Below are 12,329 nucleotides of genomic sequence, written 5' to 3'. Positions count from 1 at the left end.
AAACAAATAGAAATTAAGAAATCAAGTCATAAAACTGCAAATGGATCCAAACCCTTCTGGTGTGTCGCAACAGATATATTGACCGAAAAATTTGAGTGCCTGTTTACAAAAAAGTCTCACCGTTAAACACTTCAGCATAAATCAAACATAAAGCAGCCTTACAAATAAATAAAATAATGCAAACAAGTCACTAGACAGCATTACTTGCATGGATAAATTAAACAGAATAGACTCCGCACTGACGATAATGAAATTATTGTAAGTAAGCCATATTGTTGATGAAAATAAGATAAAAATAAAAGTTATTATTAATAATATATCAATGATTTTGAAAAAGAAGTATCTTGAATTAATACCATTGTTTCAAATAGCAGCATTTTTGTTTAAGCTATGTGCGCTGTTGCTGAAGAGCTGAATGAACACCGGTAAACTGAAGCACTTTGTTAGTGGGTTAATTATGCCATATGAGAATCAGATATTTATACAACATAAGCATAATATTATAACTTATATATGCATAAAAAGACATAATTGCACGTGATCTTGAACTAATTTACGCACTAGTCAGATGTGTAACTCGATGTGCTCTTCTTCCCGTAACAACGTGCTGAAACACAGCAATAAACCCAAAGAATTCACAACTTTTAATACTGTAATATTCTCTTTATAATGTTATGCATATGACATTCCCAGTTATAGTAATTAATGTTTAATTATTTAATAATGCATTATTTATCAGCTTTAATATATTGGCAAAATGTTCTTATCGGTTCGATAACGATAACATTAAAATTAACATTTATCGGCCGATACCGAAATGTTGGCTGATATATTATGCATCCCTAATGGTGAGGAAGTAATGACACAATTTTCATTTTTGGGTGAACTGTTCCATTAATGTAATTCTGCAACACACAGGCTTTTTATGTGTTCATGAGATTTATTGTAGCAGCGTTGCTTGACATTGTTTGACCACTTGGGATTTTTTCTGTCAGTGACATGATGTTCATTTTTGATTTCTGATGCTTGGCATTATTTCATTTAAACAAGTTAAGTCGATTCACGTTTATTTATGTAATAGTGCTTTATACAATACATATTGTTTCAAAACAGCTTTACAGTAATAAACAGGACAATAACAGTATTAATATTGCAAAATTCATCTATTTTGAAACACTTCATTTTCAGCTGAAAAGCAGTTCTGCAGAAGACAATAGTGACGTTATTTTGCTCAATTCTGATTCAGTGTGGAGTCAGTTCAGTTCAATAATCGTGTTACTGTCAGCATGGCTAAGGTGATTAATTATGAAACAACTTCAAATGCTGGTCTACAGAAGACATTGCGTTCATTATCAAGCTCTCTTCAGTTCAAGCTTTTGAGTTCTCATCCAATAGTGTCAGTACAGTGAGATTGACAATATTTTCTGAATAAGTGTCTTTTAAGCCACAACTGACCAAGCCAAACGCAGATAATTCCACATTTTAATAAAAAAAAATAACTTTGCCCAAATCAAAGTCATGTGGTGCATTCAGGGAGAGTCTGGCTTATGTGGACAACATGCTTAAAAAGTCCAACAAGAAGGTAGAGGAACTGCACCAGGAACTTCAGGAACTGAACGCACACATAGTGGTGAAGGACCCAGAGGAGGTTGTAGGTATGGCTGATTTCACTCCTCCCGTCTCTTTAACTTTTGTATTTATTGTAGCTTTTGTTTTTAATCACTGACAAAATTGTACTGAAAAAAACATTGTTCTACCAAATGTTATTTATTTATTTTTTTAATAGATTAAAAATTATATCTTGATGTTTTTCAGCCAAATGTTTATTTGCACTGAAATTGCTTAAAAATGAACTTGTTCACATCCAACTACAAGGAGGTGACAAGTAAATTGCTGTGACTGGAAACATGTAAGTCGAAGTATTATAATACGTTGTTGAAATGGTGGGTCAGGAAAAGCTTTGGGGTCTGTCTTCCCGAGTCAGCGAGTGCGCTCTGACCGTGAGCATCACGGACCAAATGTGTGACTCAGAAGGGAGCTAACTGTGGGTATAATACTGGTATATTTATTTATATGTTATAATAAATTATGTTTGCCTAGAGATAGGGGAGGTTTAGCATTACCGAATAGCATTTGAAGTGTCTAAGCTCACTAGACACTGGGAGGAAGAAGATTTAGATTTAGATTGGGTATTAATAGAACGACAACTTACTTATCCTTTTCGGCCAATAGAGGCTTTTTCACAAAACCCAGAGGGGAACTTACAGCATCATATGATCAACCCAATATTGCTTCATTCTAAAGAGGTTTGGAAAATTGTCCACATGAGATGTCAGCATTACTCATCAGTATGGAATAATCCTTATGTTAAGGTAGGGAAAAAGCCCCTGTTTTGGGGACAATGGTTTAGAAATGGAATACGAACTCTAAAGGATTTATTTAGTGATGATAAGCTTTTATCTTATACTAATTTAAAAGAAAAATTTCATTTAGAAGGCCGGGATCACTTCTGGAAATATTTACAGATTAGAAACCGTTTGGTGGCAAAGGTTTCTATGGGACAAGAAAAGAATGTTTTAGAAAAATTTTGCGAACTACCAAGACCCCTTCAAAAATCATCGAAATTTTATCAACTCAAGTTTAAGGATAAGAACTGTGAAAACTTGAGATTGATTTGGCAAAGAGACATTAATAGTGACATAGATAAGGACACTTGGAACAGAATTTTGTCCTACAGTGGAAGGTACATAAAGGAAGCAAGAGGTAAATGTATCCAGTATAAGGTATTATATAGGTATTATTATACACCAATGCGACTTTTTAGAATGGGTTGTCTGATTGATAATAAATGCTGGAAATGTAAACAAGAAACTGGCACATACATTCATGCTCTCTGGCAATGTTCAAAGATTCAACCTTTTTGGGAAATTGTGTTGAAATATCTTGGAAGATGTTTGGGATTTAACCTTCCATTTTCATCAAGGATTTGTCTTTTAGGAGATAAATAGGAGATCCCTCAGATTAAAAATAACGAGTTTTCCCTTGTTACTGTCGGTGTAATCACGGCAGTATGACTGATACTTAGATTTTGGAAAGATAATCAATGTCCTTCACTTAAAATGTGGATTGAATATATGATAGAGAATGTATCATATGAAAAATTGTTAGCTAAGGTGAGTGTAAATCACATGGATGTTGACTTGTGGGAGAATTTTATTCAGATTGTTACTTCAGGCATGGATCTAGTATCAGTCACCCTTTGAAGTGTGACTTGATTACCCTGTTGTGCATTTAAGTGTAATTTCTATAATAATAATTATTATTATTATTATTTATGATAATTACTTTTGTTTGTTTTGTTTTGTATACAGTGTATTTATTTATTTTTTGAAATGTACAACATTTTTTTTGTACTGGTACGTTTTATGTATAAAGAAAACCAATTTAAAAACTTCATTTTCAAAAAAAAAAATTAAACTTGTTTATTGATTTTAGTCATTTAATGACAAACCCTAATTTCTAAGATTAAAAATGCTATAAAAATAAGTTTTTCACTAAATGAACATCAAAAGGAACAATATTTAATCATAATCTTATAGATGCACCAATATACTAATTCATAGTAATAAACAGCAATATTTACCAATGTTTATAACACTTGGGTAGCATTGGGGAACAAGCGAAAACAAATGTTTGAATCAGATTTAAATAAAGATAAGATCAATTAGATTAGATAAATTGAACCAATACATGGAAATGAATCACTTACCAACTCTTGCGATTGTTTGCTGCTATGGCCAAATAAAAAAATTGAGAATGTCTATCTCAAGGCTTTCAATATAAAAATAAGTTTTTCACTAAATGAACATCAAAAGGAACAATATTTAATCATAATCTTATAGATGCACCAATATACTAATTCATAGTAATAAACAGCAATATTTACCAATGTTTATAACACTTGGGTAGCATTGGGGAACAAGCGAAAACAAATGTTTGAATCAGATTTAAATAAAGATAAGATAAATTAGATTAGATAAATTGAACCAATACATGGAAATGAATCACTTACCAACTCTTGCGATTGTTTGCTGCTGTGGCCAAATAAAAAAATTGAGAATGTCTATCTCAAGGCTTTCACAGTACCGTGGTAATAAACTGGTTTCATGGCAATACGATGTTTTGGACTGAGGTAATACCATAGCTTTCTCTAAAGTATGTTGAGGTACATTGTAAATAACATAAATATTGTTATCAGTATAATGGTATGCATTCAAGTAACATGTTATTACCATCTCATGCTGCTACTGTACCTTGGTACAACCACAGTACTTTTTTTCTGTTCTACTGTGGTTGTACAACCAAGGACTTTGTGTCCAAAACAACAGTTATCCATGGATATTACTGTACCCTGTCATATACTGTTGAAAAAAATCACCACAACAAAGAACAATGATAATGATTTGCCAGGGGTTTAATGGATTATCCAAAATAGAAGGTTTTGCATTTGAGCTTTTGGTTATACAAGAGGCTTGCTGTTGAATTTTGATATTGTTGCTCATTTGAACCATGAGGTAGCTACAGAAGGAAGAACACTGATTATTTATGCAGCTGTCATTATTTCCCTGTGAATTCCCTTTATTATCAATAATATTACAATAGTATAATGTGACTTAGAAACTGTCAAGTTAATCATAAATTAATGCAAAGAGGGAGTATGACAAGAATGAATGAAGTCTTTGCATCCTTGTGTGTGTAAATGTTGCATTATGCTCATGGCGTTGTGGCTGGGTTGTGATTTATATTATAGTGTGACTCTTTGTGAACTTGGATAACATGATGAATGCAAACTCATGATTACAAGGCTGTGATTTCTTTGCTCTGCTAGTGCTTCAGGGCACCTCTGTTGTTTGAAATCATGTCTTTTAGTTTCTCTGAATGCATGTGCATTTGTTAGTGTCTCACCAGGCCAGCTGTTTGCCTTTTCTTAGTTAAAGGGGTCTTATTATGCTCAGGCCAGCTGTATGCCTTTTCTTAGTTAAAGGGGTCCTATTATGCTCTTTTACAAAGTCTTGATTTTGTTTTGGGGGTGTACTAGAACAGGCTCTCATACTAGGTTTTTCGAAAAACACATTATTTTTCACATATTTTACATTATTACAACACCTCTCTTCCCAGTCTGGCATGAATGGCTCGAATAGTTCCTGTATCAAATGAAGGCCCACCTTCTGAAATACGAAATGTGTTGTGATTGGTTAGCTGGGCCAGTGTGTGTTGTGATTGGCACCACTAGGCGCCTGGTTGGGAAATGTCATGCCCCTTATAGCCGCCTGCGAGCTTCAGTGTAAATATTGCGTCAAAATCAAATAAATTTGAGCGTGATGGTAACCACTCTAAGTCCGTCTGCCTTGGGGAAAGCTAGCATTTTACATTATTACAACACCTCTCTTCCCAGTCTGGCATGAATGGCTCGAATAGTTCCTGTATCAAATGAAGGCCCACCTTCTGAAATACGAAATGTGTTGTGATTGGTTAGCTGGGCCAGTGTGTGTTGTGATTGGCACCACTAGGCGCCTGGTTGGGAAATGTCATGCCCCTTATAGCCGCCTGCGAGCTTCAGTGTAAATATTGCGTCAAAATCAAATAAATTTGAGCGTGATTTAAACCCGGGTGATGGTAACCACTCTAAGTCCGTCTGCCTTGGGGAAAGCTAGCGTGTCTCGACATTGGGGAAACCCATGGCAAATGTGAGACTTTTCCTGGTTAGTTCCACAAATGCTTAATTGAATCATTGTGTACTGTGTGTTTAGAAAAGCCACAGTGTTATGTTATTTATTTATGTATGCATTTATTTATTGCTGCGATCCATTTTCAGCTTTTCAGATAGGAACTAGTCCAATTGCAGTAGGGTTGCATGTTTATTGAATGCAAATAATGTCTCTTGGACAGTTGGTTTTCTCTTTCCTTGATTCAGTTATTCACTCACCAAACTTCAGAAAGTTTTAAGTGTTTACAAATAGGAGTCACTCTTCTAGATAAGGTTATAGGATACTCTAAATCTCAGTATAATTAGCTGAGGAATTCCCATTTAAATTTGTTTGTTTTGAATTTGTAATACTGAACACAAAATTCCCATTACTTCAGTTCAAAGTGAATACTCCATGCCTGTTTACTTTGTTTATGCATTCTTCGGAATTAAACCCATGACCTTCATATTGTTAGTGCTGTTCTCTACCAGAAATTCTTTATTTGTGAATATACAGTAGTTCAGTATTCATTAAATTATTGGCCAAATGTCTATCAGGGCAAGATACTATTATAAATACAGTATTAAAGGCCAGCTATCCAGTGCGTTGTGATTGGCCGAATACCTCAAGCGTGTGGCGGAAATGTTACGCCCCTTACCATACTGTGATGCCGTGTCCCGGCGCGACAAGACAAAAACAATAAAACCTATTATAAACAAGGCATTTGTTGCATCCAGTGGGGACATAATTACGGATTCGGTTTCTGATCTTTGCCTGTTTTCCTGGATTCTTCCCTCTCGTCTCGCCCCTGTGATTCTGTCTGCCGATCAGTGACCTACGCTAGCCCTAGGACTATTCTTGTTTTGCCCGCCATATACCTGTTTGCCATTGATCGACCCTGCCTGTGTTTGACCACTTCTCTTGTTAAATAAAGCTTGCACATGGATCCGCACGCCTCTTGTTACAAAAGCTTTTTATTTCAGATAAATGCTGATCTTTCTATTCATCAAAGAATCATGAAAAAAAATGTACTCAACTGTTTTAAATATGGATAATCAGCAAATCAGCATATTAGAATGATTTCTGAAGGATCATGTGACACTGAAGACTGGAGTAATGATGCTGAAAATTTAGCTATGTATGATCACAGGAATAAATTACATTTTAAAATCTATTCAAAATAGAAAGCAATTTTAAATAGTAAAAATATTTCAAAATTTTACTGTTTTTGCTGTACTTTGGATCAAATAAATGCAGCCTTGTTGAGCAAAAGACAATTCATAAAAAAAATTAAAAATCTTACTGTTCAAAAACTTTTGACTGGTAGTGTAGGCTGATTATTCTTATAGATTGAAACAAATGTGCTTCAGCCAGAAAAAAGGGTATGAAAAGTGCTCCGAGTCGCTGCAGAAAACAAAAAAATCAAACAATAACAAAAACTAGAAATGTTGCTGGAGACCAAGGTTATTATAGTTTAGCATTTTTAAATTTGTTTCATTTTAATATAATTTTCAAATTTGCAATAAAATGTTTCGTTTTTATTAGTTTCATTAATAATTTTGTTAGTTTTAGTTTAGTTTTTATTTTGTGAACACATTTCTATTTAGTTTGTATATAGTTTAGTTTTAGTTTTAGTAATTAAAGTTTATTAGATTTAACAGATCACTTCCAGAGCGCAGGCCAAAGAAAGACTTAGGCTAATTTAATCTTAGTGATGCAAACGTCTAGCGACACCAAATTAAAACATGCTGAGATTGATTAGATGGTAAAATACAAATACACACCAAAATGAAGCAGTCATGCCTTTTTAAATCTACATAAGTTGCGCTTACATTATATGTAAAACGCACTAGACTGGAATGATAAATGTGTGTTGTGATATAATTTGAAAATAAATGTAGCTAATTTCTTTAAATTATAGCTAATATATAGTTTATCTTATTTAACTATAATCACCATACCGTAACTGTCATGTCTTGCTCACTTTTTTTTACAGAATTAATTTGGTGCTGGCTGCTGTCGGATAACGGGTCGGGTGTACTGCGGATGCAGGCCAGGTTTACCTAACAGGACCCGTGCAGGACTCTGCTTTAAACTGCTTTGCGTTTCTCCGTCAGATAACCTCATGTGCATGATGTGCCATTTACGGGTATTTCCCTAAACCGACACGCATCAATTTATTTAGATTTTTTTTTTTTTTTTTTTCGGTTTACGAAAATGTTTTTTGACCAATCGTTTTTGTTTTCGTCTTGGTTTTGTTTTTCTTTTTCGAAAATAGTCTTTGCAACTTTAGGGATCTTATCTATTCACGAACAGCTTGTAACACTCCAAAGAGAAAGGAAAACTTGAAATTGCATCATGTGACCCCTTTAATATCAGATACAGATTGAATGTTGTTGCAAGCATGTAAATAGCAAAAATGCATGCACAATCTTTTTTTGTTTTATTTTCAAATCTGAAATGTAGTCTTCTAACCTGTCAAAATAAGGAAAATTTAAAATTATTAAATGGTTGCCTGTTTTTTTTTTTCTTTCTTTTTCTAGGCTTGATTTTGTTTATGGGGTGCAGTCTAACATGTTAATGCTTCGTTTAAAAAAAAAAAACACATTATTTTTCACATAATTTACCTTTATTCTACACCGCTCTGTCCCTTCTCCTATGAACGCTCGGATGATTTCCTGTTTTTATGAAGCCCCTCCCTCAGAAATACGCGATGGGCTTAGATTGGTTAGCTGGCTCAGTGTGTTGTGATTGGCTAAACCGCCTCTAGTGTGCGTCTAATGGTCGGTTAATCAGATCTTGTTTTAAATGTGCTGAAATAAATCCCGGAAAAGATCGATTCTCGGCTTTTGAGAATCGATATCGAATCGATGTCATTTAAAAAAAACGATTAATCAAAAAATTAATTTTTTTTGCCCAGCCCTAATTATATTCATTGCATACATATACATCGTAGACATCCTTAATCTCTAATAACTCCATTCTGCTGTCTGTTGTTCTGTTGTCGGTGTTTCATTGTCTGAATATGGCACTTAACACATGCTGTGTGGTATCTGGGCATTTTAACGAGTACAGGAGCTCAGTATCGGGCCCGATACCGATATCAGTATCAGTGCATCCCTAGCTCAAACAGCAACATTACACACTAACTAACATAAAAAAAGAGTGAAATCGCAATCAACCACCCCTTTAAATCAGTATACAAAAACAGTAAAGGAAGGCTCTATAAACCTGTCCGTGACACTTTTTTTTGCAGTGCAATTGGCTGGTTTTGTGTGCTAATAATTTAACAGGACATGAATGAGAATTTTTATTAAATTATTGTGCAGAATACATGAAACAAAATATGTGAAATATGTATAAATGGTACCGGTGAACATCTCCAGTATTTCAATAAGACAGTAGCAAAAAGAATAAACATTTATACAAGAATATTCTGAATTCTCATATCCTCTCTATGTATGTGTTACTAAGAAATCAGAAATAATCACTTTGCACTCAATTACAAAAAAGGAATACATGGGAATTCCCAACATATGAATCATGCAGGGAGGCGTCTTCTCCTTAGAGGAATTAATCGCATTCCTGTTTGGTCTATTTCTAACAAGGTCAAGTGAAATATTTTAAAACCTGTCTGTCAAATACTTAGGTTTGTGCATTTAAGCCTGGTTTTAATTACAGGCCTTTTTAATAGTCAAACTACAGCAGTATTATCTAGCTTGTCTTTATGCAATTTATATAATTGCAGGGAAATACAAATTTGCATATTTTGTGTGTGGTTAGTTGACACAACCTGTCATTGGACCTTTTTTTTAATAAACAAAATTCAGTGTTCCTTGTCTTGATCTTGATGAAGTGTATTTTAGTTTTTGTAAGTGGTCGTCAAGTTTTTCGCAATTTTCATGTTTTTAATGAATTTGAAATGGTCCTGTGTGGTGTGACAAGTCCACCATTAAACAGTAGTACAAAATGTCCATATAGTTGATATCAGTTAATATTATTAAAAGCAATACAAAAAGTCCACATAGTCCATTGATATCAGGTAATATAAGCTGAATGTCTAATTATCAATATGATACTTAAAACAGTAGATTTAGCATTGCATGTCACAATTCAGCTACCAGTTTTCTGGTGTTACTGGCTATTATTGTTTTGTTAATATTAGTGTTTTGCCTTGGTCCTCTATATACCATGACAGAGCTGTCAGAAACAAGGCTTCCACCTTACCTTTGCAGGTGTATAATTTGTGGTTAGTGTTCTTGTCAGGACATGAGTAGATGATCTCATCATTCTGAACCTCAGCTAATCATAAAACAACCCTGAAGTGCTGTGTGTGTGTGTGTGTGTGTGTGTGTGTGTGTGTGTGTGTTTCAGAGGGAAATTGACTAAATTAACCGTAGGTCAAGTGTTAACTTGATCAAGTTCTAAATTGCATGCATATTTTAGTAGTTTAGGTATTACTTGTTTAGGTAAAGATGAAGCAACTTTAATACTGGCAATACAGTTCGTGAAGTATAAAGAAAATCTGTGGGGCTGTGTGTGTGTGTGTGTGTGTGTGTGTGTGTGTGTGTGTGTGTGTGTGTGTGTGTGTGTGTGTGTGTGTGTGTGTGTGTGTGTGTTTCAGAGGGAAATTGACTAAATTAACCGTAGGTCAAGTGTTAACTTGATCAAGTTCTAAATTGCATGCATATTTTAGTAGTTTAGGTATTACTTGTTTAGGTAAAGATGAAGCAACTTTAATACTGGCAATACAGTTTTGCCCCCTTCTTTTAGTTTTTCTCCTAAGGTGTTTTTGCTCATGTTTGTGTTTGCTCAATCTTGTGCAAGTCTTTCCATGATGGCCTGGTTGTTCTCACAGAGAGTCTTTGAGAAACTGGCTCACTGTCACCTGAGAGAACATTTGCATTTTTCCTGCCTGCACAAGTCCTTCACTGGGTGTCATTATATCATTGTCATTTCTGTTTATTACTCAACTCATCAAATGCTAAAAAAGAAAAGCCATGTTATTTTGTTACACGTTTTAACAAGTTGTGATTTTTCAATGTTCTTAATGTTTCCAATATGCGTTGAATATACCTGTGTTTAGTCACATTTCTCCAACATTCCCAACAATGTTTTGTTTGTTGTTTTAGTGTTTTATTAACTCTTTGATGTTGATTTGTGTTTGTCCAATATCAGAGTACCCGCTAACCCCAGACACCCCCAAGAGTGAAGCACGGACATCCACCAACAATAGCAGACTGGCCGCTCTGAAGAAACAGGCTGACATCGAGCTCAAAGTGAAACAGGGAGCGGAAAATATGATTCAGATGTATTCCAATGGCTCTTCCAAGGTAGTAGTCTGTCTTTAGAGGATCTGTAGTGTGTGGTTTGTATAGACTAATGCATTTGCTTGTGGTACAAACAGTTATTTACATGGATTCTCTCACTTTCTTTTTTTTTTTGTGTTACAAAGTAATATTGCAAAAATAATAAGGGCCATTTCCAAAAACATTCCCACTTTTTGCCGTTAAGTAGTCCTGCCCCAACTCATACCACTGGTTGAACCAATGTTGCAGTGTTGTGCTGTTTAGAATGTTTTGATGGAGCCACTGTTTACCTTTTTCAGTTAAATCAACCTTAAAGTGAAAATTTGTAACCTCTACATATTAAGCTGGAATAGGAAAAGTATTTCAAAAATACACTTCATTTCATATTACACTACATACTGTACTTTTCTTTTACTCCCAGAGAGGATAAGCCGTTTGATCTCTTAAAGATCTTGGGAGACCAGATTCATCCCAAGAAATGAAAACAGATGTTAGCAATTTTTGTCCCCTAAAATTGAGTGAAATCTCCTCTCCTTCATCCAAAAGAGGTAAAGGAAGCCAGACTAGACTCATTTATATACATATGCCAGTGTCATGGTTGTAACCCCCTAGGGTGCTGCTGACATTAAGGAGAACTGGAATAGAACAGTTCAGTTATGTTTCTCCACCCTCCCCCTCAGGAAATCAGGCTTTGGTGCTGTGCATGTAGTGTGTCTGAAAACATGCATGTAGTGTCAGCAGAATCGCTCTCATGGTTTGGCTTTGGTCTAGAGTGTCCGACCCTCCTTCCCTCCCTTTTATCAAGAACGACACTGTTAATTAAAGAGGCTCTGTGGCTAAAATTAGCAACTAGGACTCACAAAGGAGTTCTGTTTAATCAGCACAGTCTCCGGGAGGGGAATATATATGGAGTGATAAACACAGGGAGACAGAACTGAAGGGAGTCTGACTTATTTCCAGATGTATGAATGGTTTAGTACCCTTTAAAAAACTGTTACAAAAAAATACTCAGCACTACGGCACATGACTCGCACTGATAAAGTGATACTCCTACATTTCTGCTGGCCCAGGACTACTCCGTTTAAGAACTTTAAAGCTGCGATTTTGCACCACTTGTGGCACCAAAGGGAATTGCTAACTCTTTGTCTTTAGATGCTGGGCCAAACAGGTATTCCCTTCCCAAACTTGCACCATTGGTTGGACTGTGGGGAGACAGCAGAATCGCTCTCATGGTTTGGCTTTGGTCTAGAGTGTCCGACCCTCCTTCCCTCCC

General features: G+C 35.2%; 1 protein-coding gene across 1 annotated transcript in view; it reads left to right on the top strand.

Moving 5' to 3' along the window:
- Positions 1-390: 390 nt before the first annotated feature.
- Positions 391-12,329, top strand: part of LOC107593173 (serine/threonine-protein kinase N2-like) — a 37,362-nt gene continuing 25,423 nt past the window's right edge. Inside the window, exons 1-3 of the mRNA XM_016282788.1 lie at positions 391-425; positions 1,534-1,655; positions 10,926-11,080. Coding sequence (XP_016138274.1) covers positions 391-425; positions 1,534-1,655; positions 10,926-11,080 — 312 coding nt within the window. The remainder of the gene's footprint in view (positions 426-1,533; positions 1,656-10,925; positions 11,081-12,329) is intronic.

The sequence above is a fragment of the Sinocyclocheilus grahami genome, unplaced genomic scaffold (genome assembly GCF_001515645.1).
Source record: "Sinocyclocheilus grahami isolate Dianchi unplaced genomic scaffold, SAMN03320097.WGS_v1.1 scaffold166.1, whole genome shotgun sequence".
Lineage (NCBI taxonomy): Eukaryota > Metazoa > Chordata > Actinopteri > Cypriniformes > Cyprinidae > Sinocyclocheilus > Sinocyclocheilus grahami.
This window is presented reverse-complemented; position numbering and strand designations above follow the sequence as displayed.